The sequence below is a fragment of the Cetorhinus maximus genome, chromosome 25 (genome assembly GCF_964194155.1).
Source record: "Cetorhinus maximus chromosome 25, sCetMax3.hap1.1, whole genome shotgun sequence".
In the NCBI taxonomy this organism is placed as follows: domain Eukaryota; kingdom Metazoa; phylum Chordata; class Chondrichthyes; order Lamniformes; family Cetorhinidae; genus Cetorhinus; species Cetorhinus maximus.
In genome coordinates, this window is record NC_135903.1 from 6,185,851 (window position 1) to 6,213,613 (window position 27,763).

At 42.5% G+C, this 27,763-nt stretch overlaps 2 protein-coding genes across 9 annotated transcripts in view; one reads left to right on the forward strand and one right to left on the reverse strand.

Annotated features, from left to right (window-relative positions):
• The window catches only part of LOC144667837 (alpha-2,8-sialyltransferase 8F-like), a 1,155,130-nt gene that overhangs the window by 539,702 nt on the left and 587,665 nt on the right, over nucleotides 1-27,763 (reverse strand). The gene's annotated exons all lie outside the window — the stretch shown is intronic.
• Nucleotides 1-27,763, forward strand: part of LOC144667835 (F-box/LRR-repeat protein 20) — a 137,253-nt gene that overhangs the window by 93,954 nt on the left and 15,536 nt on the right. For all 5 annotated transcript variants that reach the window (XM_078529345.1, XM_078529347.1, XM_078529344.1 and 2 more), the window contains 8 exons: nucleotides 6,776-6,870; nucleotides 10,563-10,631; nucleotides 13,190-13,285; nucleotides 16,864-16,990; nucleotides 21,335-21,409; nucleotides 24,570-24,700; nucleotides 25,435-25,495; nucleotides 25,999-26,043. In XM_078529345.1, the coding sequence (XP_078385471.1) occupies nucleotides 6,776-6,870; nucleotides 10,563-10,631; nucleotides 13,190-13,285; nucleotides 16,864-16,990; nucleotides 21,335-21,409; nucleotides 24,570-24,700; nucleotides 25,435-25,495; nucleotides 25,999-26,043 (699 nt within the window). The remainder of the gene's footprint in view (nucleotides 1-6,775; nucleotides 6,871-10,562; nucleotides 10,632-13,189; nucleotides 13,286-16,863; nucleotides 16,991-21,334; nucleotides 21,410-24,569; nucleotides 24,701-25,434; nucleotides 25,496-25,998; nucleotides 26,044-27,763) is intronic.

Sequence of the window (27,763 nt, forward strand, 5' to 3'; positions counted from 1 at the left end):
ACCAACAGTGATTATACTACAAATATAATTCATTGTATGCAAAATGCTTTTTGAGACTTCCAAAGGATGTGAGCCGGCATGATGAGAGCAAGTTTTTTTTTTACATCTTAGGTGGGCAGCAGCTGAAATGATGCTGAAAGATGTGTTTACACCATAGATCCCTTATTGTCACTCTTCTGTCGATATCAAAAATCCTAATTATGTTGTCTTCCGTGATAATTTTCAACAAAGGAAATGCATGATTTAGTTTTCGCTGGATAACAGAAAATGGTTAATGGCTATGATAATTAGTTGCACTATTTTTCTGTATCCGCTTCAGCTGTCTAATTGCTTTAAAACTGAAGAAATTGTATATAAATGCAATGAGACCTGGTGAGGAAAGAGAAAAAAATCTACTTGTTGGAAATGCTCCTCCTTTTTTCACCCTTTCCAGAATGTGAAATTTGATTGGATCCACCTTAGTAGATTTACAAAGGTCTACTGTCACTAACAAACTGGAGTCTCAAAAAGATTGCTGTTATCGACTGTTCAAGTGCTCATTAATCATTAAAGTGGATCATTTATGCTAAGAATTTTGCTCTTCCTACTTGTTCACCCTCTCGCCCCATTAAATAGACTTATTTTGTAAAATCAAATGAAGAAAAGCACACAAAACTAAAGCAAGGAAGGAAATGATTGCATTGGTCCAAATGAATGCACTCTACATCCTCTCTTTAATTAGGTATAGTGGTATATTCCTTTCTGTCATGGATCCAGCAATAACACACGCATCCAGCTTTCATTAAAATGTACTGTTTCCCACAGAAAATGTTTCAAAAGTGTTTAAATCTGACTCCTTTTGTGGAAAAGGCTTTGGTGACCTTTGTAGTTTTAACGTCTGGAAGGTGCATGGTGGTGGATATCTGGCCGCTTCCCAGGAATGTGCGGCTGCCTGAGTTCTGTTTAACATCGCCTACTGCAGTCCCAAAGTTCAGGAGTAGGGGGAAAATGAGAGTGGCATGAGAAAATATAATAAGAAAGTGATGTGGTCATTAAAATATTGTAGTCACAATAGGTCAGCGAGCTCCAGATTAGGCAGTGTGGGAATCTTTGAATGTAATTGGTTGCGGGCAGTGCTCAAAATATCAGAAAACAAAGGGCTCAGGGAGTGTCCCAGTATTCACTATGAAAGGGAGAGAGCCTTAACAGATTTTAGCCTGTTTCCATCAGGCAGCTAGTTTGTTTCTGTTCCTGAAGTCTTTTTGATGAGATGAACTCACGACATTACAGTGGATAACTGATTCTCCCTCATTCATTCTCTGTACAGCATGAGTTTTCATTACAGGTAGCATAACCCAAAGGGAAAATTCTGTCACAGGCCTCTTTACAATTTGAACTGCATCAAGTTGCTGTGGGACTTTCTTTTTGTCCTATAAATTGCTCCATACAAGGAATGTTTTGGAGAGGTTCAGTGGTTGTTATGTCAGTAAACCTTGACTTCCTGTTGGTGAGACTGTGTCCCTCAATTAATTTCAAACATTCTTTAACTCTATTTTTTCAGTTTCAATTTTTGTTCTGTTCCTGGGCTGTGAGAAAACTCTGGTAAATTGGTCTGCACAGTCTCTGGGCACTTATGTCAGTTCAGAAATATTAAGTGGCTGTTGCCTCTCTTTCAGTTTCTTCCCTTTCCAACCCCCACCTCAGACCATGTGTGCACATGATTCTGAGAGCCCTTGGACTCTGCCAGTGCTACTCGTGAGCTATCTGCCAGGTATAGACACGTGGACCAAATATGTCCAAGTTTTACCTCAAGAAAGGACTTAAACTTCACTTGGAAGCTTCCCCTATTTTTTCCCTTTGGGGAATATGGGGAGTACCATCTGGGTAATAGGAATTGGAGGATAAATGCGGTACATCACTACATACTCAAACTCAGCAAATGCTTAGATGACCTAGCACTGGATTGACTATACCTGGTGAAGGAAGAAAGCTGACCCAGACAGTCCTCTTTGCAGTAACTGATTGAAATGGAAACCTTGATGTAGTGGAGACTGTATGAAAGGAAGAAGGATAAAAGTGTGAACAAAAAGTGGTCAGCCTCATTTTAGCACTTTTTGTACTTCTGTCACTCACTGAGGATCCTAAAGAGACTCGGTACTGCTTTGAAAATACCGCATCAGTAAATAAGTACTGTATAACTGTGCCATTGGGTGTGCCATATAGAGTCATAGAGGTCTACAGCACAGAAAAAGGCCCTTCAGCCCATTGAGTCTGTACCGGTCAAATAAGTACCTAACTATTCTAATCCCATTTTCCAGCACTAGGCCCATAGCCTTGTGTGCCATGGCATCGCAAGTGCACACGCAAATACTGCTTAAATGTTATGAGGGTTTATGCCTCTATCACTCTTTCAGGCAGAGAGTTCCAGATTCCCAGCACCATCTGGGTGAAAAAATTCTTCCTCACATCCGCTCTAAACCTCCTGCCCCTTACCTTAAATCTATGCCCTCCGGTTATTGATCCCTCCACCAAGGGGAAACGTTCCTTCCTGTCTACCCTATCTATGCCCCTCATAATTTTATACACCTCAAATATGTTCTCCCTCAATCTCATCTGCTCCAAGGAAAATAACCCCAGTCTATCTGATCTCTCCTCGTAACTAAAACTCTCCAGCCCAGGCAACATCCTGGTAAATCTCCTCTACACTCTCTCTAGTGCAATCACATCCTTCCTATAATGCGGATTCCAGAACTGCAGGCAATACTCTAGCTGTGGCCTAACCAGCGTTTTATACAGTTCCAACATAACCCCTCTGCTCTTATATTCTAAGCCTTGGCTAGTATAGGCAAGTATCCCATATGTCTTCTTAACCACCTTATCTACCTGTCCCGTTACCTTAAGGGACTGGTGGACGTGCACACCAAGGTCCCTCTGATCCTCGGTACTTCCCAGGGTCCTACCATTCACTGTCTATTCCCGTGCCTTGTTTGTCCTGCCCAAGTGCATCACCTCATACTTATCTGGATTAAATTCCATTTGCCACTGATCAGCTTATCTGACCGGCCCATCTATATCCTCCTCACTATTTACCACTCCACCAATTTTCGTGTCATCCGCAAACTTACTGATCAACCGTCCTACATTCAAGTCTAAATCGTTTATATACACCACAAACAGCAAGGGACCCAACACCGATCCCTGTGGAACCCCACTGGACACAGGGATCCAGTCACAAAAACACCCCTCGACCATCACCCTCTGCTTCCTGCCAAGCAGCCAATCCTGGATCCAACTAGCCAAATTGCCTTGGATCCCATGGGCTCTTAACTTCGTTATCAGTCTCCTATGCGGGACCTTATCAAAAGCCCTGCTGAAGTCCAAGTAGACTACGTCAAATATGTTGCCATCATCTACAAATCTGGTCACCTCTTTGAAAAATTCAATCTAATTGGTCGGACATGGTCTCCCGTAAACAAAACCATGCTGACTGCCCTTGATTAATCCCTGCCTCTCCAAGTGTAGATTAATTCTGTCCCTCAGAATTGCTTCTAGTAGTTTCCCCACCACTGAGGTTAGACTGACTGGCCTGTAGTTCCCTGGTTTATCCCTTCCTCCCTTCTTGAATAACGGTACCACATTGGCTGTCCTCCAGTCCTATGGCCAGAGAAGTATTGAAAAAAATTGCCAGCTCCCCTGCTATCTCCTCCCTTGCCTCACTCAACAGCCTGGGGTACGTTTCATGCGGGCCTGAGATTTATCTACTTTTAAGCCTGCCAGACCACTTAGAACCTCCTCCCTTTCTATGCTAATTTCTTTAAATATATCACAGTCCTTTTGCCTGATTCCTATACCCACATCGTCACTCTCACTTGTGAACACCGACACAAAGTATTTATTTAGAACCCTACCTACGTCCTCCGGCTCCACATACAAATTATCACCATGGTCCTTAATGGGCCATACTCTTTCCCTAGTTATCATCTTACTCTTCATGGAATTGTAAAATAACTTTGGATTTTCCTTTATTTTACCTGCCAACGTTTTTCCATGCCCCCTTCTTGCTCTCCTAATTTCCTTTTTAAGTCCCCCCCCCGCCCCCCTCCACACGCGCGCACACAGACGCGCAGGCGCGCGCACAGAGGCGCAGGCGCGCGCACACATTCTATACTCTAGGGCTTCCACCGTTTTGAGCCCTCGACATCTGACATAAGCCTTACTTTTTCTCTTTATCCAATCCTGTATGTTCCTCGACACCCAGGGTTCCCTGGATTTGTTGGTCCCACCCATTGTCTTTACTGGAATATGTTCGCCCTGTACTCTCCCTACTTCCTTCTTGAATGAGTCCCACTGCTCTGATGCAGGTTTACCTAAAGTAAGCTGCTCCCAGTCCAAATCATTTCTGATCTTATTAAAATCGGCCTTCCCCCCCCAATTTAGAACTCTGATTTCTGGCCCATCCTTGTCCTTTTCCATAACAACCTTGAATCTAACGGAGTTATGATCAGTATCTGCAAAATGTTGTAGTACTTCCCGGCTTCATTCCCTAAAATGAAGTCCAGGACTGCCCCCTCTCTTGTAGGACCTTCTACGTACTGAATTAAAAAGCTCTCCTGGATGCATTTTAAGAATTCCGCTCCCTCTAAACCTATTACACTATAGCTAACCCAGTTAATGTTGGGGAAGTTGAAATCCCCCACTTTCATTACCACCCTATTATTTTTACACTTCTCTGAAATTTGCCTACATATCTGCTCCTGTATTTCTCTCTGACTATTTGGGGGCCTATAGTACACTCCCAACAATGTGATTGCTCCTTTTTTGTTTTTCAGTTCTACCTATATGGCTTCATTTGAGGAGCCTTCTAAGATGTCATCTCTCCTTACTGCTGTAATTGTTTCCTTGATCAATATTGCGATACCCCCTTCTCTTTTACCTCCTTCCCTGTCTCACCTGAAGACCCTATATCCTGGAATATTGAGCTGCCAATCCTGCCCCTCTCTCAACCATGCCTCTGTAACAGCAATGACATCGTACTTCCATGTGTTAATTTATACCCTCAATTCATCTCCCTTTTCGTCAGACTCCTTGCATTAAAATAAATACCATCCAACCTTGCCAAACTCCCTTGTGCCTTAACTGGCCTAAAATTTCTATGCCTTCCAGACTCACTTGCTCCCTCTTCCAATTTTGGCTGTGCATCTCCCCCTGCTGAACCGCCTCTCAGGATCCCACCCCCCTGCCAATTTATTTTAAACCCTCCCCAACAGCACTAGCAAACCTTCCTGCAGGGATGCTGGTCCCATTCCAGTTCAAGTGCAACCCGTCCGCCTTGTACAGGTCCCACTGCCCCCCCAGAAATGGTCCCAATGTCCCAGAAATCTAAAGCCCTCCCTCCTGAACCATCTCTCCAGCCACGCATTCATCTGGACTAACCTCCTATTTCGATACTCTCTATAGCGCGTGGCACCGGAAGTAATCCAGAGATTACTACCTTTTGAGGTCCTGTTTTTTAATCCTCTTCCTAGCTCCCTAAATTCTGCTTGCAGGACCTCTTCCCTCTTTCTACCTATGTTGCTGGTACCAATATTACCACGATGGGCTGGTGGTGCAAAGAACAGAAAACGCCATCAAACTGATTTCCTCTTTCACCCCCACAAATGCCTACTTGTTTTGCCCAGTTCTATGAAGGGTTTTGCGTACAATTTCCAGCTCTGATGGAGGAACTACTCCTGAAATATTAAACTTTCTCTTTTCAGATGCTGACAGGCCTGCTGTGCGATTCCAACATTTTCTGTTTTTAAACTGTGTCCAAAGTCCAGACTGCCAGGCGTTTATAGTTGGCCCATCTTCCTGACATTTAAACCAACCCTAATGCCTAAATTGGCAGCATTGTGGCATTTCTGTCATTCCAATGGCTGTTTTAAACTACTTTTCCTGAACGTCCTTTGTCGAGCAAATATTTTCATTGTATGAAATACTTCTGTCGATAATCAGTTTGACCTAGAATGTACTATATATGTTGAGATTATTTTAAAAATGTGTTTTAGTTATGTAAGGATATTTTCATACTTGCTCCTCAGATGATGGAGGAATTAGTATGTTGGGAGGATTACATTTCTTAACTTGGCCTGAGAGTTTTTCTGGTGTGAGCATAAAAATGTAACTACGTAATTGTTAGTGGGTGTGTTGCATCATCGGGCACTTCTGATGATGGGAGGTTTTTGGGACCAACTGTATTTGTGTCGGAACATAGACAAATGCCTTTTTAAAGACCGAGATGGCAGAGAGAATGAGAGGATGGTAATGTGGGTTGGTCCTTTTACTAATCTTAAACTTTGAGCTTTCAGTTTTGTGGCTACGCTTCCCCCCCGCCCCCCCCGTTCCTCTGGTTGCACGTCTGTATATTTGTCTAGCGGAAAGACAGAAGAACTTTCATCAGAACGCAGTAAACCCAGTTCCAACCAAGGACCTACGCCCAAAACATTAATCTGCCTTTTCACCTTTTGAATGCAGGTGAATCTACCGTGTGCTTCTGGCATTTTATTTTATTTTTTTATTTTTGTCATTCTGTGTGCTCATTTAGACCAGGACGAATTTAATATGAAATTAATATTTCAATTAAAATATTTTGGAATGCTTCTTTTGTATTTCGAAATCTGCAGTGGAAATTGTGCATTCAGAGTTTTTAAAAAAACATTGAAATCATAACTTGCATTGTGAAAATATCAAAATTCCATGTTATTTGAAAAGAGTCCTGTTTTTTTAAAAATCACTTTTCTTTCTCTTGATGACACAGGGCCGAGTGGTAGAGAATATTTCCAAAAGATGTGGTGGATTTTTACGGAAGCTTAGTCTGCGTGGATGTCTCGGAGTGGGTGATAACTCTTTAAGGTAAAAGCATGCATTATCTTCTAGTGATGCGTGATGAAGTGGTACTGGTGTATGCCTGTATTTGCCCAAATGGTGATGCAGGGGAAGGCTTTGAGTGATGGCTGGAGTTGCTAGAACCAGGCAAAGTGCAGTTAAACATCAATCTCTCTGATTGGGATGTGTTATAGCCGCATGTTTGCTGTGGGCAATGCTATGCCGCTCCCCTAGAGTGATCGGATACACCTTCTGAAAGCCAGTGGAAAGCTGTGCTAGCCTGGTTGTTCAAGCGTGAAGCCTTGCTATCATGTGGTGGGTCAAGCAGAGCACTAGGCTTTCCTGAATTTCAAGGCTAGTCATGGCCCTTGAAGTTGCCTAGAAAAGGCATCCAAAATTCTGAGCATGGGGGATATGATCAGAATATGTATAACTAAGCAGGTGCCCTCTGACCTCAGCCCCATCAACAATCATAAGAACTTTAGAAACAGGAGTAAGCCTTTCAACCCCTTGATCCTTTTCTGCTGTTTAGTTAAATAATGACTTTGCTTCATATTCCTTCACATCATTGCCAAGCAAAAGTCCATCTCTCTCAGTCCTGAAACCCCAAACTGTCTCAACATTTCACAGCTTTCAGGAGTCCTACTATTCTTTGTGGAGTCGAAGGGAATTGGGGAAAGCTCTCTGCTGGTTCGAGTCATACCTGGCGCAAAGGAAAATGGTTGTGGTTGTTGGAGGTCAATCATCTCAGTTCCAGGACATCGCTGCAGGAGTTCCTCTGTGTAGTGTCCTAGGCCTAAGCATCTTCAACTGCTTCATCAATGACCACCTTTCCATCATAAAGTCAGAAGTGGGGATGTTCACCATCTAGCCTGTTCACCATCTACAAGGCACAAGTCAGGAGTGTGATGGAATACTCTTCACTTGCCTGGATGAGTGCAGCCCCAACAACACTTAAGAAGCTTGACACCATCCAGGACAAAGCAGCCTGTTTGATTGGCACCACATCCACAAACATTCACTGCCTCCACCACCGAACAGTGGCGGCAGTGTGTACCATCTACAAGATGCACTGCAGAAACTCACCAAGGCTCCTTAGACAGCACCTCCCAAACCCATGACTACTACCATATAGAAGGACAAGGGCAACAGACACATGGAAACCCCACCATCTGGAAGTTCCCTCCAAGCCACTCCTGACTTGGAAATACATCGCTGTTCCTTCACTGTTGCTGGGTCAAAACCCTGGAACTCCCTCCCTAACATCAGTGTGGATGTACCTACACCACAGGGTCTGCAGTGGTTCAAGAAGGCAGCTCACTACCACCTTCTTAAGGGCAATTAGGGATGGGCAATAAATGCTGGCCTAGCCAGCGACACCCACATCCCGTAAATGAATTTTTAAAAAATGCTTCTGAATGGCATAGCTCCAGTTTTACGATTATGTTCCCCTGTTCTTGATTTCCCCCTCAGAGGAAATAGTTTCTCCATAAATACCCTGTAAAATAATTTTTACATTTTCAATACCTCAGTCAGATCACTTACCATACTCAAGGAAATGCAAACCCAAACTTATGTGACCTGTCATGTTGTGGACTTTGTTTAGATTGAATTGCTCAAATTGACTGTGGAGAATTTTACTATTGATGGGTGGTGCTTAGAATCTGTCCTTGATCCTCTTCCATTAGCAGATCTCATTCCAAGCACCACCTTGTGTGTTCTCGGCTGTCAGTCATTGTAAAAGGTGCGCACACAGGGCAGACAAGTATCTTCATTGGGGTTTGAGGGGTCGGGGGCTGGTGATGGCTGTGGGGATCTTTTAGCGAATGGAGAGGTTGTGGGTGAGGATGGTTTCATACTAGACTGTAAAGTAGTGCTGTGTTTTGGGTGATTGCCTCATCTAGAAGTAACTGTCATGACCATGCTGTGAGAATTGGAATTTGTGAACTCCATGTGAAAGGGCAAGTTCCAGTTTTCACAAAGCAGTTATCCTAATTTGAGGAGCCCTTTCTAGAACACATTCTAAATTTCCATGAGAGCACACCTGCTAATTTCCACATCAGTGAGAGGACTCATGGACTCTCAGGGTTGTACAAGGAGGCTCAGACTCCCTGAGAGTGTTAGAGCAACAATGTGTGACTACACCGAACCATACTAATTTCTGAGGATAGTGGAAGAATAAGCTTTGCAGGGAAGTTGCTTTTGTTGGAAGGCAAGGGGGTCAGACTACAAACCTTTTGATCAGGAACACCCAGTAGCACTATCTGTAGTTTGGTAGGCCACTTCTCCCCTGATGACTTGCTGCATGAGGCCTCTGGACTTTTTTTTTAAAAAAGCAAGAACATGCATCTCCATAGCATAGAGCCCTGTCCACTAACAGAGGAAGACAATCTCCAACCAGTGTGGCTAGTGGAAGACAGGGCAATCCTCTCCTCTCATTCTGCCTCCAACCCTCCTGCTAGCTCACATATGTAACTGATCCCTGGAGACTGAGAACAGATAAACTATTTTGCCCTCCCAAAGCCTTAATGCTCCCAGCCAAGGCACAGCTGTGTCAAGAAATCTGAAGCAATCAATGTGCTACCCCTATGAGCAATATATATTTGGCACATTGTGGCTTTCTAAATTATATTTTTGAATGTAGACTCTGAAATTCAAGTTAAATAAGACTTAAAAGAGGAAAGTAATTTACTTGTTAACCATCTTGCACAGTGTGATTCTTCAGCAGATTGATGAGACATTATCTTTTGTGATTGATGTGATGGCGTGATCTTTGAACTTTGACATCTGTACCTGGGATATGAATGTTTTCCATGAGGGCTCATGTTCGCCTGGGGGAAAACACTTCTACAGTTTGTCATGGTTATTCATCAGTTTCGTTTTAAAGCATGAACTTTCAAACAAAAGATAAAGTAAACATCCCCAAAAATGAAAAGTAAGCTCAAGAGTTGGTTGTGTGTTTATTATGTAATAGTAGCAGCAACGAAGAGATCTGTTAGATACTGGTAACTTTGAAAATGGATATGTTGTTCATGGTAAATCCAAGAAAGTAATGATTAACTTCAGGAAAAATAAAAACTAACTAGCTACAACTAATTATTACTTTCTGTTTGCAGTCCCCATCCTGCTCTGACCACATTTAAAAGTTAACCCTAGAGTAATCTGAATACTGTACAGTTGGCCATGCATAACTTTTATTCTTTCATTGATGTGGAATATTTTTGTAACTTGATTGCATTTATGATGTGGGCGTTTGCCCTACTAATGAAAGAGCTCTTCTATTTTGTCATCACTGTGTAGCAAAATCAGCCAACTAGACATATTCAAGTGGGATCTTGCCCAGTGATAGTTTTGAACTATGAGGGAAAACTACCAGTTGAGCTAAACAGTAAGGGAGAAGATAGAAGTCCAATCATGTGCTGTCATGAAAATTTTAAAAAACTTTTTGGACCGTTTAATGCTCTGAATATGACTGGTTTTGTCAACTTTTATTTGATAATGCCCTTGGAAACTTCCCATTTGTTTCATTAAGGGTGCTTTATAAATGAAAGTTTTAGTTGGTTGTGGATAAAGAGGCATGTTGATTCAGCACCAATATTTTTCCACTTCATGGAAATATTCTGTTTATTCTAATTTTAACTAATGCTGCAGTGCACCTGAAAGGTCGTAGTGCATTTTACAATAACTGTTGTCTCTCTTCTCTTGTTTTGTTACCCTAGGACATTTGCTCAGAACTGCAGGAATATTGAACAGTTAAATCTGAATGGATGCACAAAAATCACAGATGCGTAAGTAAGCTGAATGCAGTAATTTTGAGAGCTAGCTCTAGCCTTTGCCTCTCATCCAGGTTTGTATTAAAAGAAAAACAAAGACCGAAGTGCAGGAGGCCACCATGGTTGGAAAGACCAGGAAAAGGGGATAAATTGGGAAATAATTGCTGTCACTGAATGTAATGATGCACTATGTTTATTTAAGAAGAAAGCTTTATACTGTTTCCCAAACCAAACATCTACTGATTAAGCTGCAAAAACAAATGGGGAGGTGTGAATTTCTGGCAAGCTGTTATAATACTGACATCTGGTTTATGAAATTTTCTCCATAGTAATGCACATTGGTTTCAAGTAGAAATGTTAACAATTGCCTTTCACTTTGTGTGCATGTAAGTAGCTTGTGCACTTGTATAGATAGCATCAATGCATTTGCACTCATTTTCCCTGAGCTTGACTGCGATAGTCCTAGGTTGAGCAGCCTATTCGCACATGGAGGTACATAAGGGCAAATGGCAACTGCGGGACTATATGTTAGTTAATATTCTGAAGGGAGATGAGATTGCAAATGGGTGCTTCTACTGTTGATATACGAGTGCTTCTTTAATGATGAATTGTAGTCACAGCATAAACTGGCTTCTTTAGCATGTTTTGCTTAAATATGATTATCTATGCTGGGGAACTGGCTTGAAGGAATGTAGAAACAGCAGTAGGCCATTCAGCCCTTGAACCTGGTCCACAATTCTGATTTACTCGATTTCCATGTCGGTGGATACTCTAACCTTTCAAAGCCCATTGATATTGGTCTTGAAAGCTTCAATTGGCCTAGCATCCACAACCTTTTGGCAAGAAACTTTCCAATTTCTCCTCCTATTTGTATGAAGAAGCGCTTCCTGAATGTGGTATTGAATAACCTTATTTTGGATCCCTCGACCTGAAGAATGTTTCTCTTTGTCTGCTTTATTGAATCTGTTATCATTTAAATATATCAAGTAGATCACCCCAAAATCATCTTTGCTCAAGGGAATATAAGCCAAGTTTATGTAGCCTGTCTTCATAGCTTAAACCTCAACCATGTCATTCTGGCACATCAGTGCTACTCCCCCTCCTAGGCTAATTATATCTTTCATGAGATTTAGTGCCCAAAACTGAATGCAGTACTCTCGAAGGGGCCTGATTAAGGCTCTGTACAGCTGAAGCATAACTTCCTACCCTTTGTACTTCAGCCCAGTTCGTTTTAAGGCCAGTATTCCATTAGGCTTTTTGTATCTGACCACAAGGTTTAAGTGATTTATACATATGTGGGCACCAAATCTCTATGCTCCTCCAGAATTCTTTAGCTTCATACCATTTGGAAAATACTCTGACCTATCTTTCTTAGGTCCAAAGTGGACGGCTTCACACTTCTCCACATTAACCTCCATTTGCCACATTTTTTCCCACTCACTTAATCTATCAATGTCGTTTTACAACTTCCTGTTTCCGTCTACATTCTTTACTGAGCCACCTAACTTAGTGTCGTCAGTAAATTTGGATATACAACTCTCTATTCCTTTTTCCTACATCATTTTTAAATGTAGTGAAAAGCTGAGGTGTGACCACAGATCCCTGGGGCACCACTAGTCACATCTCACCAATCAAAGTGCACGCTCCTTATAACTATTTAGTCTTCTACTTCTGAAACAATTTTTAAATCACGCCACAAGGTTGCCGTGAACTTTTCTTTTATTTTTACTAATAATCCCTCTTGGAGGAACCTTGCAAAGTGTTTCTGTAACTCCAGGCAGACATCATCCATAGGCACTTTCGAGTTGACCTTGTTAGTGACTTCCTTAAAAAAAAAAATCAACTAAATTGGTCAGGCATGACTTTTCAGAAATTTAAGAAGGCTCTCTGATCAACTCAAATGACCCAAGTACTTAGTCAGCTCTGTCCTGAATGCCTGATTCTACTAATTTCTCGCAACTGATGTGGGACTGACAGATCTATAGCTACCTGATTTTCTCTTTCCTACCCTTCTTAGATAATGGAGAGGCATTTGTAATTTTCCAATCCAATTATTCAGCCAGGTGCTGTGGCTAAGATAAATTGGTGTGCACAGTAGAAATTGCATGATGTGCTAAAGCACCTCGATTAATTGTAATTATAGTTGCTGAAGTTAATTTTGTTCCTTTTCAGTGTCAGGTTCCACATCCCATCTAACCCTGGTTCCCAACTCTCATCACTCTTCAAACAACAGTGCAGGAAATTAAAATGCTGAACGATCATTTCATTTTTCCCAATGACTTTACTCTTTAGATGGAGTGCAATTAACTTATCTCAGCAAGTGAGGTTTTCATGAAAGCAAACCTTGCCATTAAGCAAAACACTGGTTGTGAGGGTTTCACCTGCCTGCTGTTGCCATTATTGAAGAGATGAGACAATGCTGGAAATATTCAGTAGGTCAGGTAGCAACTATGGAGAGAACAAAGGAGGGTGGATCCTCATCAAAGTCATTGGAGAATTGCTCTCAAATAATAAAATCTGGAGGTGGAATGGGGACTGGCTTCTTGATAACTTGGGTTGTACTTGTTTTACAGAACCTGTACTAGTCTAAGTAAATTCTGCTCCAAGCTAAGAAGTCTAGACCTAGCTTCATGCACATCTATCACAAACCTTTCTTTGAAAGCTCTGAGGTGAGTTCCAGTGATGCAGAACTTCAGTCTGATTCATTTCGTGTTTATTTAACTTACTTTGTGTGGCTTGTAAGTGCTTGGTTTTTCTGTGTCTATAACTCTCAATTCATGCCTGTAATAGGTAATGAATTTTGGTAAATTGCTGAATTAACAGAAACTTAGAGATCCAGCTATTTTAAATGCATAATCATAATTCTAAAAAATATTTGGATCAAGATAAGGACCAGTGTGTAATGGCTGAAGTATCTTCTAAGAGGGACATATTTTCATGACATCCAGTCAGCAACAGAGAAACCATGTCTTGGATTTTACACTGCCCCGCTGGTAGGTTTGAAGGTGAGTGAGGCACATAAAATCCAGTGGGTGGCCTCCCAGCCACCATGCATGTCCGCCCCCGACCTGCCTGAAATTTTACGGGGGCGGGGGAGGTGTCTGGCGGCCTGGCCACCATTGGACCTATTGAGGCAGTTAATTAATGGCCACTTTAGGGCAAACCTATCGCCACTGGTATTTAACCCACAGCGGGTGGAGGTCCATGCCATGTCGGAAACCTGGCAGCTTTAGCTGAACCTATTGGATGCAACCTCGCCAAAGGTTAACCTTCCCCCTCTCCCCACCCCGTTGACCCGCTCTTTGATACCCCTGACCCCAAACTAACCCAGGCTCCTCGGTGTGGTGGGAATGCTTACAAAATGGAGGATAGAAAAGAAGACTGAGGCAACAAAATTCTTACTAACTTGGTGACTTCAAATTTGGAGCCAACATTTTTAAGAATTGAAACACTCGGCTATTAACCAGGGTACATGAGCTCAAATCCCACCTTTCAGTTTGACAATTCGGTTTGGAGTGACCATGAAGCTTTTGGTTTACAATTTTTATCAAAAAACAAATGTTTCACTAATGTCCACTGAGGAAGGACACCTACCATTCTTGTCATGTGATTCCAGCCACACACCAATGTGGTTGACCCTTGACTGCACTCTGAAGTGGCCTAGCAAGCTACTCAGTTGTATAAACCACTACATAGGATGGCAATTCAAGATGAAGACGGCCCATTACCAGCTTTGTAGCAATGAAGAATGGGCAATAAATGCTGGCCTTGCCGGCCCTGCCCACATCCTGAGATTGAATTAAACCTAGGAAATGTGTTATAAGTGTGTAACGTAATCGGGTGCAAGTTTAGAATTCGTACCATAAACTGTAAACAACCTTGAACATGTCTATGTTAGTGACAGCTAAACTCTCAGATTAGATTAATCACAGTCTTGAGCACGTTTTAATCTTGTGCGTTGATTTAATTTATTTGCAATGAAATTGCAGCTTCTGGTTCTTTCCATAATTGGAAGGTTCCAATTTCTGAATATCATGATTTTCCCTGGAGAGCCTTTTCCTCTTCAATATCTTTCATATCATAAGGGAGTCATTTGCAGTAGATGAGCAAGGCATGCGTGTACCTCCATCAGTATGGCTGTAAAAGGAAGTTTGATTTTAAAGCACTACAACCACAATAAGAATGGTATATTTACATGTCTGAGCCACAAGGGAAATTAAAGTTGCACTTCTCTCTCTCTTGTAATGTATTAACAGATCTTTGATGACATTGCTCAGTGAGTTGCATGTGCATGAGGGTGGGGTGCGTAGACTGCAGAAAAGATTTGAAAGGAAGTTTGAGAGTGATCACTCAAACAGTCAAGTGGCTGCAATTTCCCAGACCCAATCAACAACAATAACGTATTTGTATAGCGCTTTAATGTAATTAAACATTCCAAGGCGCTTCATAGGAGCAACATAAAACAAAAATATGACACTGAGCCAAATGAGATATTAGGTAAGATGACCAACAACTTAATCGAAGAGTTGGGTTTGAAGGAGTGTCTTAAAGGAGGGAGGTGAGGCAGAGAGGTGTAAGGAGGGAATTCTAGAGCTCAAGGCCTAGGCAACTGAAGGCAAGGCCACCAATGGTGGAGCGATTAAAATTGGGGCTGCCAGAATTGGATGAGTGTAGATATATGAGGGGGTCGTGAGACTGGAGGAGATTATTAGAGATAGCGAGGGCAAGACCAGGGAGGGATTTGCAAACAAGGATAAGAATTTTAAAATCAAGACGTTGCTTGACAGGGACCCAACCTAGGTCATTGAGCACAGAGGTGGGAGGTGAATGGGACTTGGGCGCGAGTTAAGAGAAGGGCAGCAGACATTTGGATGTCCTCGAGTTTATAGAGGGTAGAAATGGGAGACTGGCCAGGGGTGCATAGGAATAGTCATGTCTAGAGATAACAAAGGCATGAATGAGGATTTCACAGCAGGTGAACTGAGATGGTGGTGATATCAGCTGATGTTACTGAGATGGAAATAGGTGGTCTTAGTGATGGCATGAATATGTGGCTGGAACTCACCTTGGAGTCAAATGTGACACCAAGGTTGCAAACAGGCTGGTTTAGTCTCAGAATGTTGTCAGGGAGCTGGATGGGGTCAGTAGTTAGGGAGCAGAGTTTTGAGTGTGGACTGAATACAATGTATTTGGTCTTTCCGATATTTAATGAGAAGAAATTCCTGTTCAGCCAGTATTAGCTGTCAGATAAGCAGTCTGATAATTTAGCAACAATGGAGGAGACGAGAGAGGTATTGTGAGCTAGATAAAAGCAAAAAACTGCGGATGCTGGAAATCCAAACAAAAATAAAAATACCTGGAAAAACTCAGCAGGCCTGACAGCATCTGCGGAGAGGAACACAGTTAGCGTTTCGAGTCTGTATGACTCTTCAACAGAAGTGTGACTCTCTTCAACAGAAGTTCTGTTGAAGAGTCATACGGACTCGAAATGCTGACTATTTTCCTCTCCGCAGGTGCTGTCAGACCTGCTGTGTTTTTCCAGGTTATTTTTATTTTTGTATTGTGAGCTAGAATTGGGTGTCATCAGTGTATGTGTGAAAACTAACGCTCTGGAATGTTTTTGTACAATGGCTAGCTCTCAAATAATAGACGAAATAAAATAAACACTCCTTGTATCTTCTAAGTACCATGCCATTGTTAAGTAATCACATGGCACAGTATCATTGCTTGCCAAATTATCTCTGATTTCTGATAGTGGGGCAAGAATGAATACATAAATGTTGGTAACTTTGAATAATATGTGCACTGTAATGTGTAAAAGTGATGCATGTTGAGGTTGACTTAAACCATTTGAATTTGGTCCTCATGACTTTTAATGCTGTCAGCATCTTGTGGTCCAACCTCATAATACATTGCAAACTCTTATCCTATAGTTAGCTGATTTTAAATGACAATGTTTTGCTTTTTGTCATTTTTAGCATGATAAAGAGAGTAATGTTTTTCACTCCACTGATGTCATTATCTCATGGGGGTTTATTCAGTGATCCTGCATTTCGTGCTTTGATTAGAGAATTGGCAGTGCAGCATTGTAGTCCTTCACCAACATGTTCTCCCAGTGAATAAGGCTTTCTTGCTGCAAGCTCGGGATCAGTGAACCTATGCTTTATATCGTTTAAAATTCCAAATGCAATTTTTCACTACTGTCGCATGTCTACAATTATTCATGAAGAGTTGTGTTTGTTTACAGTGAGGGGTGTCCACTCCTAGAACAGCTGAATATATCCTGGTGTGATCAGGTGACGAAGGATGGGATACAGGCACTGGTGAGAGGCTGCGGTGGATTGAAGGCTCTGTTTCTTAAAGGATGTACGCAGGTCTGTGTAATGATCCATCATATAAATGGATTATGTTGTGTGGTTGCCAGAACAACACTGATGTTTTAAAAAAAAAGCAAAATACTGCAAATGCTGTAATAAAAACAGAAAATGCTGGAAAAACTCAGTGGGTCTGACAGCATCTGTGGAGAGGGAAACAGAGTTAAAGTTTCAAGACTGTATGACCCTTCTTCTGAGCTAAAGAGAGCTCTAGCCACTGAATATTCCCAATATTAAAAAGATTTTTTTTAAATGTTAAAGTCTGATTGGCATCTTAAAATGCAAAATTCTCTTTAGCTTATTTTCTGTTGGTCTTGTGTTTATTATGATTTATAGCAAATTGATTCCAAGAATGATTGAACTGGAATGTTACAGAAGTAATTCAATAATTATTGTCTTGGAATTACAAAGCTGCACACAGGCATTTCAGTATTTATATTAACTTGCAATCTTCAACTTTACAATTCTCGCCCTGTAGGCATGATCTTAAAATGAAAACAAGGCCACTAGTGATGCCAGGAAGCATTTATTCACACAAGGGAAGTGGAAACCCAGAGCTCCCTCCCCCAAAAAGCTGTTGAGGCTGGGGTTTCAATTGAAATTTTCAAACCTGAAATTGATAGATTTTTGCTAGGTCAAGGTATTAAGATATATGAAATCAAGGCGGGTTAAATGCTGTTAAGATACAGATCAGCCATGGTCGAGTTAAATGACTAGGCCTGAAGGGCTGAATGGCCTGCTCTTGTTCCTGTTTCTTTTCAAGTTTGTGATTTATGACAAAATGTGTGGCCATCTATTACCCATTGGTGTCACTTGCTGAAGCCTGCTTCCCTCAATTAGATTCCAATGATGAAAAGATGTTTTTTTTTTGGAATTTATCCAGAGTTAGGCTTGAGTTTTTACTCCGTTGGAATGACTTGGGAGCCCTTTAAAAATAGTCGCGGGACCTAATTCTGGGATTCCCGATCCCATTCCCAGGGTTTCCAATTTTCAACAGGGCCTTTAAAGGGCGCAGGCTGGCTCGGGTCAAAAGCCGGCACCCTGCGCTTCCAACCTGGGATGGGCATGCCCTAGTCCTCTGCAATTTTCATGGAGTTGGGTCAAGTTTGCAATGAGTCGTGGCTCACGGCACCTCAGAGGTGTCGTGAACATTGTCTGTATGAGGGGACCTTTTTTAAAAGGTTAAGTTCAAAAGGTCCTCTTCATGCCTACCCCCATGCCAAGATATGCCCCAACACACTCCCAATGGCCCCTCATGCCACCCCCCCCAACCCCCCCACCCCACCCACCCACCCAATTCCAAGTTATGGTACTTCCAAACCCATTTCATCTACCATACCCCATAAACTGTAAAGAAGCAAGCTTGGCTAAGAGCTCAGAAACCCATTAGGCCATGTCTGGAGCCCCAGAGAAAACATTGCTTGTTTGACAGATCTGGCTCTTTGATCTCTGCTGTTAATTTCACAATGTTTATTTACACAAAGTTGAGAGGTTTCAAGTGCTTGTGGTTTTAGCCGTTGAAACTTTAAAGAGACTGGATAATTGACATTCTTATTGGGCTGTAGTAAAAAAGAGTTTTTTTTAAGAAAGTGGAAAGTTATCAATGAATGTTTTTAAAGCCTTTTAACACATTCCACTCACTATTGGATTCATTGCTTCTAAACAGTGTTTATAGTAGGTGAGTGGACATGGAAGTGCTGTAGCTTGGCATTGGAGATCATGAGAGGCCATAGAGATTGTTTGGGGGGCATAGCTTGGCATGAGGGGCCATGGGGGTGGGTGAGGGCCGTAGGGGATGGGTGGGAGGCATGAGGTGGCATGGTTGGGGCATGAGGGCTGGAGGGCTTTTTTGTTTTTACTTTAACTGCGGCACCAAGGTGGGCCTTTTGAACAGCCCAAGAGCCAGCCCCTATGGCTGCCTCTGACTTTTTCCCTGGGTTGGCTGATCCAACCCTAGTCCGCCCCCACCACCTCCGCAGTAAAATCCTGCCTTTGCGGGCACTTTCTCCCAAGGCGGGTAGGCCGAGCCGGGAAGTTTCCCAACTCTCGCTACCAGCCTCGAGGATGAAAATCCAGGCTTTAGGCTTCATTTTCAAAATTTTGAAAGAGTTTGGGAGGGTAGAGAAGTTTTTCTACTTGAGTGAGATCAGAGTTACAAATATAAGGTAATCGCTAATAAATACAACAGGGAATTCAGAAGAAACTTCTTTACCCAGAGACTGGTTAGAATATGGAACTTAATACCACAAGAGCTAGTTGAGGTGAGTAGCATAGTTGGATTCAAATGGATGCTAGATAAGCAGATGAGAGAGAACAGAGTAGAATACATTGATGGGGTTAGATGAAGATGGGTGGAAGGAAGCTGAAGTGGAGCATGAACACCACATGGCCCTGTTGGGCTGGGTGGTCTAGGTGGCCCCCCAAACAATCTCTGTGGCCCCTCATGCCCTCTAATGCCAAGCTTTAGCACTTCCATTACTACGTTGTAATTTCCAGTATGACAATAGTACTCGTGTGAAGCAAAATTGCTTTGCACTGAAGTTGCAGTGAAAATGTAAATGAAGCCTAAATCTAGGATCAGTACCAACCTGCTACCAGAGCATAGTGAAGTGTGCCATCCTCAAGCAAAGAACCTGTTCAGTTCATAATTAATTCAGGTTTATGCTTGGTCTACACTATGAAAGTTTAGTGTGGTTTATAGCTGAAAACCCTTTGGGCCAAAACTTCCAAGGAGTGGCAATCAGATTGCCACTTGTCTCCTACTGTTTTTACGCAGCGCCTGAGCTCCATGTTTCTTGCCTGGACATCGGAACTGTGCCTCGACAGAAACCAGTATTGTACCGAACAGTACCTGTTCTCTGAGTCCTTCTTTGTAGGGCAGAATTGTGGGAGAAAGCCAAGTTCTCCCCCCCTCCCCCACTCACTTTTTACAGCACTAGTTGCTGTATTTTGGCAAGCCTTCATTCCTAACACTGAAAAGCAGCGGGAAATTTAAATAGCTTTTCAGTGTGTTAGTGAATTTGTGTGAGATAGGTGACAGGGTGTCAGCTGGGTAGGGTGGCAGGGTGGGTAGGGTGGCAGGTTGGTAGGTGGCAGGGTGGGTAGGTGGCAGGGTGGGTAGGTGGCAGGGTGGGTAGGTGGCAGGGTGGGTAGGTGGCAGGGTGGGTAGGGTGGCAGGGTGGGTAGGGTGGCAGGGTGGGTAGGGTGGCAGGTTGGTGGGTGGCAGGTTGGTGGGTGGCAGGGTGGGTAGGTGGCAGGGTGGGTAGGGTGGCAGGTTGGTAGGTGGCAGGGTGGGTAGGGTGTCAGCTGAGCAGAGTGGTCAAGTCAGATCAGGATGGTAGAGTCAGAAAGTCAGTGCATTGCAGGGTGGGGGTGTGGGTTGTATAGTTGCCCAGGATTAGACCTGGTTTCTTTCAGTCTAACCTTTCCTGGGTAACTGTTCTGGTAAGTGAGTTGGAACCTTCCAAAGGCTCTGACTCTAACTCAGAGTTCTGGATGCAATGGAATTGTCCATTGGAAGCTGAAGCTTCCTGGTTGAGTCCCGAGGAGTCCTTGTGTTGAGCCTTGCAAGGGGACCCCCAGCGCATCTTCCAGGGCACCTACGAGGCATGACCATGTGGAGACCGGAAGATCTGGGCCTTTGTTATGACCCCTTGGAGACCGATAACTTTTAGAAAAGAGATTTGAATTCCCACTGAGTGAGTTAAAGGAATCGCATTTCAAGTTGTAAGACTTTTACTGAAACAAATGAACCAAAATCAACCTTGACTAAACATTTTTTAGTGGGCAGCCAATACTCTAAATGAAGAAAAGATATCCCTTAATATTTCCTTAATATGGCTGATAACCCCATGCCACATTTGTGCATAACGCATTCTCCGCAGAATTAGTCATTACAGGAACCAGTTCAGTGTTACTCCCAGTTTCCGTCCCGACCCACCACCCCCCTCCATCTCGTCCCGATCTCCCTCCCCACCCCCCCACCCGTGTTTTCACATGTGGAATGCATTTTTGAGACACTTCAAAGATTGGACCTTTGCATGGGATTACTTTTTAACTGACTAGTCAGTAAGAAGTGTTACGAGGCACTTGGGTTCCTCAAACTCAAAAGTGCAGTGATGCAATGATTAATGATGCCCCAGTTTTCAAAAGTGGCATAACATGGCCAGCACAATCGAGATTTCTTTAGTATCTTGTTCACGTTCTCTTGAGGCTTGGATATCGCAATGATTAAATTAGCATATGTTTTTGTAATTGAATTGTAGTTGACAGAGGTTCTCTTTAGTCAACAATGGCTGATTTGTTAGATGACTATTTTGTTGTACCTGTTTGTTATATATATAGCTAGAAGATGAAGCTCTGAAATACATTGGTGCTCACTGTCCTGAGCTAGTCACACTGAACCTACAGACTTGCTCCGTAAGTACATCGGAAGACATGAAACAACTCTTTAAAACATTTGCAAGAAAATAATTCTAGGCATCATTAAACTTCTGTGCTTTCTAGGAGAGCAAAATATATCTTGTGAAAGTCTCTCATAAAGAATGTTACTTTCGCTTAAAATTGTTGCATTGTGTCAATTATTGGTCAGATTTGTGTGCAGCTCACAGCCAATTTTCCAACTTGAGTTGTTTTATAATTCTTTTTGGAATGTTTATACCCATACTTCGAATATTTTAATGTGCAATTTCGACCTGTTTAACCTTTTAATAACTGTCATTCGGTGGGATGAGATGTGGGTGACTGTCCTTGACATCAAGGGGCAGGATGTGGCATGAAGGAGCCCTAGCACAACTAGCGCCATGGGGAATCGAGGTTGGGGTGTGGGGGGGAAAATTCTCCACTAGTTGGAGTCATACCCAATGCAAGCAAGATGGGTGTGGTTGTTGGAGGTCAATCACCTCAGTCCCAGGACGTTGCTACAGGAGTACCTCAAGGGGAGTGTCCTCAGCCCAACTATCTTCAGCTGCTTCATCAATGACCTTCCCTCCATCATAAGCAGTGGGGATGTTTGCTGATGATTGCACCGTTCAGCACCATTCACGATTTCTCAAGCACTGAAGCAGACCATGTCCATATGCAGCAAGACCTGGACAACATTCAGGCTTGGCTGATAAGTGGCAAATAACATTCGTGCTATACGAGTACCAGGCAATGACCATCTCCAACAAGAGAGTATCTAACCATCTTCCTTTGACATTCAATGGCATTATCATCATTGAATCCCCCAACATCAACATCTGGGGGCTACCATTGACCAGAAGCTGAACTGGACCAGCATGTGGCTACAAGAACAGGTCAGAGGCTGGGAATTCTGCAGTGTGAAACTCATCTCCTGACTCTCCAAAGCCTGTCCACCATCTACAAGGCACAAGTCAGGAGTGTGATGGAATACTCTTCCCTTGCCTGATGAGTGCAGCTCCAACAAAACTAAAGAAGTTCAACACTACTCAGGATAAAGCAGATTGCTTGATTTGCACCCCATCCACACCTTAAAAACTCACTCCTTCCACTACTGATGTAGAGTGGCAGCAGTGTGTATCATCTACAAGATGCACTGCAGCAACTCACCATGGCTCCTTCAACATCACCTTCCGAACCCGCAACCTCTACCAGCTAGAAGAACAAGGACAGCAGAAGCATGGGAACACAACCACCTGCAAGTTCCCCTCAAAGCCACTTGCCATCCTGACTTGGAACTATATTGCAATTCCTTCACAATCCTGGAACTCCTTCCCTAACAGCACTGTGGGTGTACCTACACCACATGGACTGCAGCAGTTCAAAAGGCAGCTCACCACCACCTTAAGGGCAATTAGGGCTGGGCAACAAATGCTGGTCTTTCCAGTGACACCCACATCCCATGAACGAATAAATAAATAAAGCTGGGTCTCCGAATCTTAGTCAGCTATTCTTATAATTTTCCTTCACGTTTTCTCCACCGCCTCACTTTTCTTGGAAAAGATTTGCTGCCTCACTAGGGTGGGGTTCCAGAGCTGATACCCTTGACTCTTTGCCCAAGGGCCAGAGCCTGTCTACAGCTGCGAAGGGCATCCTAGCTGATCAGATCCTATCTTCCGCCAGCATTGCCATGCAGAGAGATCCAGCAGGGATCGCTGCATGGTGTTCAGGAATGAGAACTGGTGATGACTCTCCCTCACTCCCATTCACCTAATTCCAGTGCTGCAAACAACTGTGCCTCTCCAGCTGCTGTCTGTTAACTCAGCACAGTCCAGGCTTGGAACCTGGGAGTTTTCTGGCCTGTGTAGCTCTGAGACATCAGGAACCTGAAAAGCTCTGTTTAAGCTAGTCTTTTAATATGTTTTCAATTTTATTCCACCATTATCAATTAAATCAGATATTCTTGATATGTGAGTACTTACCTTTCATAAAAGATCATAAAGTGCTGACAGCTTTTTGTAATATTGCTCCTAATTGTAAATGGTGCAGTCAGTGAACTTTGCAGACCTTGCAATGAAATAACTGCCATGAAACATGTTGGTGGAAGTATTTTAATCCCACTTTAAATTTTAATAAGTGCCATTTATTCAGACCACTTTACAGAGCTATGATTCTCTTCTCTTATTTGCTCCTTACCTGATGTATTAAAAAAAAACGCTCCTCCCTCTTTCCCTTTTCTAAACCACCAGCCACTGATAGGATTTCACCATGGTGAAATCCTATGTTCCTTCATCCACTCTGGCTAATTTACAAGAAGTGGAGTTTCTTGTACTTGCTCTGTGAATTTTGGGGAAATTAGTCTTTACAGCACTTCCTCATAGGCAGAGCGCATAAGTTGAATCATTTGAGAACCATTTCCTCTTTCATCTAGAATCTCCAATGTTGTCTTAAATTTCTCAATTATTCTGCGAGACCCATCTTAATCTTTTTTTATAGTTGATATAAATGTATAATTGCAGTTTATTGTGCAGGCAGTCCTCCAGCTGGGTGTAATTTGTGTTTTTGAACTTGTTTTTGTGGAAATGCCATAATGTTTTGGTCCTCAATACTGGGAGGAAGATCAGAACCATTAGAAGTAGAAAAATGCTATTTGACCTGACAAGTCTGTCTATGTTTCATTTCAACACCCAACCACTTCCCTTCTCCCTCCTTGATACTTTCCATCTGCAGAAATACAGCTGCCCTGACCAGTAAAATCACTTGTGTTTTAACCCTTCAACATGTAGTTCCGAGGCTAGGGGAATTTGCATTCTATTTAATGTTTCTATCTAACGTTTCACTATCAGCTTGATTTTTCTTTGCTCCTTTTAGCTGCTCCTTTTTTTTCTCTCCCCTTCCAACAACATGTCCTGTTTCCTGACAGGCAAGACAAGCAAAGTGACTTGCTCTCAGTAATCTGCTGATTCTGCTGTGGAACCCGTCAGCCAGAAGTGAGGAAAAATGGGCATATGTTGTACTGCTTTTATTCCCCCCTTCCCCCAGCTCTACATGGAAAGATTGGGAATCTATCGAGCAAATCACACAAGCAAATGTACCAACCTTTGCACTTCATGACACAGCGTTGTGTTACATCATCCCCTCACCTGTAAATACTTACTGTTTTTGTGTCATTTTGCAGCAAATCACGGACGAGGGACTGATTACAATTTGCAGAGGATGTCATAAACTACAGTCCCTCTGCGTCTCTGGCTGCAGTAACATCACCGATGCTATTTTGAATGCATTAGGACAAAATTGCATTCGACTTAGGTAGGCACAGTCTGTTAACTACACATAAGCAGAAGCAGCTGTGTAATGGCCTTTTAGTGCTACTCCCTGATGCAATGATCTAGCTTAACCACCTGAATGTAAAATTATAATTGTTCTACATTTACATCAGCCATAAGAAAGAAGTGCCCCTTTTTATGCACTTTCTCATAACGTTTTGTTTTGCTTTTTGAATGATTGACTGTCTCAGTCCTCTATCAACAACATTCACTGGAGCGACTGGGAGTTTCTGTCAGCTGAGCCCATTAGAGGTACCTGGATCCTGAAAGCTTTGCTGTGTCAGATCTATGTTTTTCGATTCACAGTGCACAGTGCTAAATTCAAACTGTATAGAATGTAAAAAGAAAAGAAACCCTGTGAATACTGGAATAAAATCATAAACTGCTGAAAATACATAGCTGATCTTGTTGGCAGTAGAAAAGGAAATAACAGGTTAACGTTTAACAAAATTTCCTTCAATTCCCTTGAACCAAATTGACTTGAGCTGACAACATGATAAAGAAAATAAATTGCATTCATAGTGTTTTTCACAATCACAGGACATCTCTAAGTGCTTTTATCACCAATGAAGTACTTTTTGAAATAGAACATTCATCTCTAATGTTGCCTCTTGTACATGTAATGATGTAAAACCACAGACGTAGACCAAAAAGGATAAAATAGTGAGATTGTCACACAAGTTTTCCCTTTTAACAGATTTTGTTTTTATTTCTCAGGATATTAGAGATTGCTAGATGTTCACAGTTAACAGACGTGGGATTTACGACATTAGCCCGGGTAAGTGCACAGATGTCCCAAGTGTAGCCTTGTGCACTGAACTGATGTTTTGTATGCCTGGAGGGTAAATGGTTAGTCTCTGAAAAATATACACTTGAGCAATGTGCATTAAGTCATCAGTATCACAGAGGCTGTTTTTTTTGATGAAGTGTTTCTCAAAAAGAGCCATTGCTCAGGATGAATCTGTGACTGTGCTTGGTGTGAGTTGGTCTGGCTAATACTTGCGACCAAGTGTCATCTTAGCCCAAGAGAGGTAAAACAAGGACTTCCAGTCTCGTACATTATCTGAAGTGTCACTGAAGATCGGATTTTTCTTACTCTTGCTTGAATTTTTGATTTGTTGAAAATGATTCAACGTTTAGGTGTAAAAAGGCATAAAACAGGCCCTGCAGACTATTCTGGACCCCCCAAAAAAGGCTGCTGTACGAATAAGCATACTGGGGAGCAAGGGAGTCTGCAATTTTTTTTTTTTTACCTTTAATACAGCCTACTTCTATTTGCAGAATTGCCATGAACTTGAGAAGATGGACCTGGAAGAGTGTGTTCAGGTGATTGAATTTTCAGCTTTTGCAAACTTTTGTTCTGTGAAATGAACGGTTATTATGATTCTTCTGATTACAACAATTTTGCCGCAGACTAATCACTGTCCAGGGATATCATCAAGTTCTTTCTAAAGGCGTTTCTAGATCTGAGCCAATGTGAACGTAAGGAGGGAGAGAGAAAACGGGACCTACAGACCTATTAGCCTGACGTCAGCAGTAGGGAAAGTGCTAGAATATATTATAAAGGATGTGATATCTGGACAGATAGGAAGTAATGATCTAATTGGGCAGAGTCAGCCTGGATCATGAAAGGGAAATTATTTTGACAAACCGGTTGGAGTTTTTTGAGGATGTTACTAGCAGTGGATGTGGTGTATTTGGATTTTCAGAAGGCTTTTGATAAGGTCCCACACAAGTTAGTAAACAAAATGGAGCTCATGGGATAGGGGGTAATATACTGGCATGGATTGAGGATTGGTTAACGGATGGAAAACAGAGAGTAGGAATAGATGGGTCATTTTCATATACCAGGCTGTGACTAGTGGGGTGCTGCAAGGATCAGTACTTGGGCCCCAGCCATTCACAATCTATATCAATGATTTGGATGTGGGGACTAAATGTAATGTTTCCAAACTTGCTGATGACACAAAACTAGGTGGGAATATGTGCATTGAGGATGATGCAAAGAGGCTTCAAGTGGATTTGGACAGGCTTAGTGAGTGGGCAATAACATGGCAGATGAAATATAATGTGGATAAGTGAGAGGTTATCCACTTTGGTCAGAGGAGCGGAGGTGCAGAGTTATTTCTTAAATGGTGAGAGATTGGGAAGTGTTGATGTGTCCAAAGAGACCTGGGTGTCCTTCATGAGTCAATAAAAGCTATCATGCAGGTACAGCAAGCAATTAGGAAGGCAGATGGTACGTTGGCCTTTATTGCAAGAAATTTGAGTACAGGAGTAAAGATGCCTTGCTTCAATTGTGTAGAACCTTGGTTAGACTGCATCTGAGTATTGTGTACAGTTTTAGTCCCTTTACCTAAGGAAGCATATACTTGTCATTGAGGGAGTACAGCAGAAGTTCGCCAGACTAATTTCTGGGATGGTGGAATTGTCCTATGAGGAGAGATTGAGGAAACTGGGTCTGTATCCTCTAGCGTTTAGGGGGAGGAGAGGTGATCTCATTGAAACTTACAAAATTCTTACAGGACTCAGCGGGGTAGTTGCAGGAAGGATGTGATGAATGAGGATGGTGAATCTTTGGAATTCTCTAGCCCAGAGGGCTGTGGAAGCTCAGTCATTGAATATGTACAAGACAGAGATTGATCGATTTTCTAGATACCAATGATATCAAGGGATTTGGGGATAGCATGGAAAACTGGGGTTGAGGTATATGATCAGCCATGATCAGTTGAATGGCCGAACAGGCTCGAGGGGCTGAATGGACTACTCCTGCTCCTTTGTTCCTATGTCCATGAATGTGAATTCCCAGCCAGTGGCACTGCTAATATCAATAGCAAGTTATTCTTTCACCTGCCAGAGGAAGTTGGAATGGGCTAACAATGGCTGTATTCTTCCTCCTTGTGTTAATTCCAAGAATGGATTAATGATATTGCACTGCTTCCCAAACATTTCCCCGATGTGACCACATTTCAATGCCTCAGACTTTGTTGTGACCCCAGAGTGAAAATTTGGGGTTGGGTGGGTTGGGGGGTTGCTGGTGGGGTGA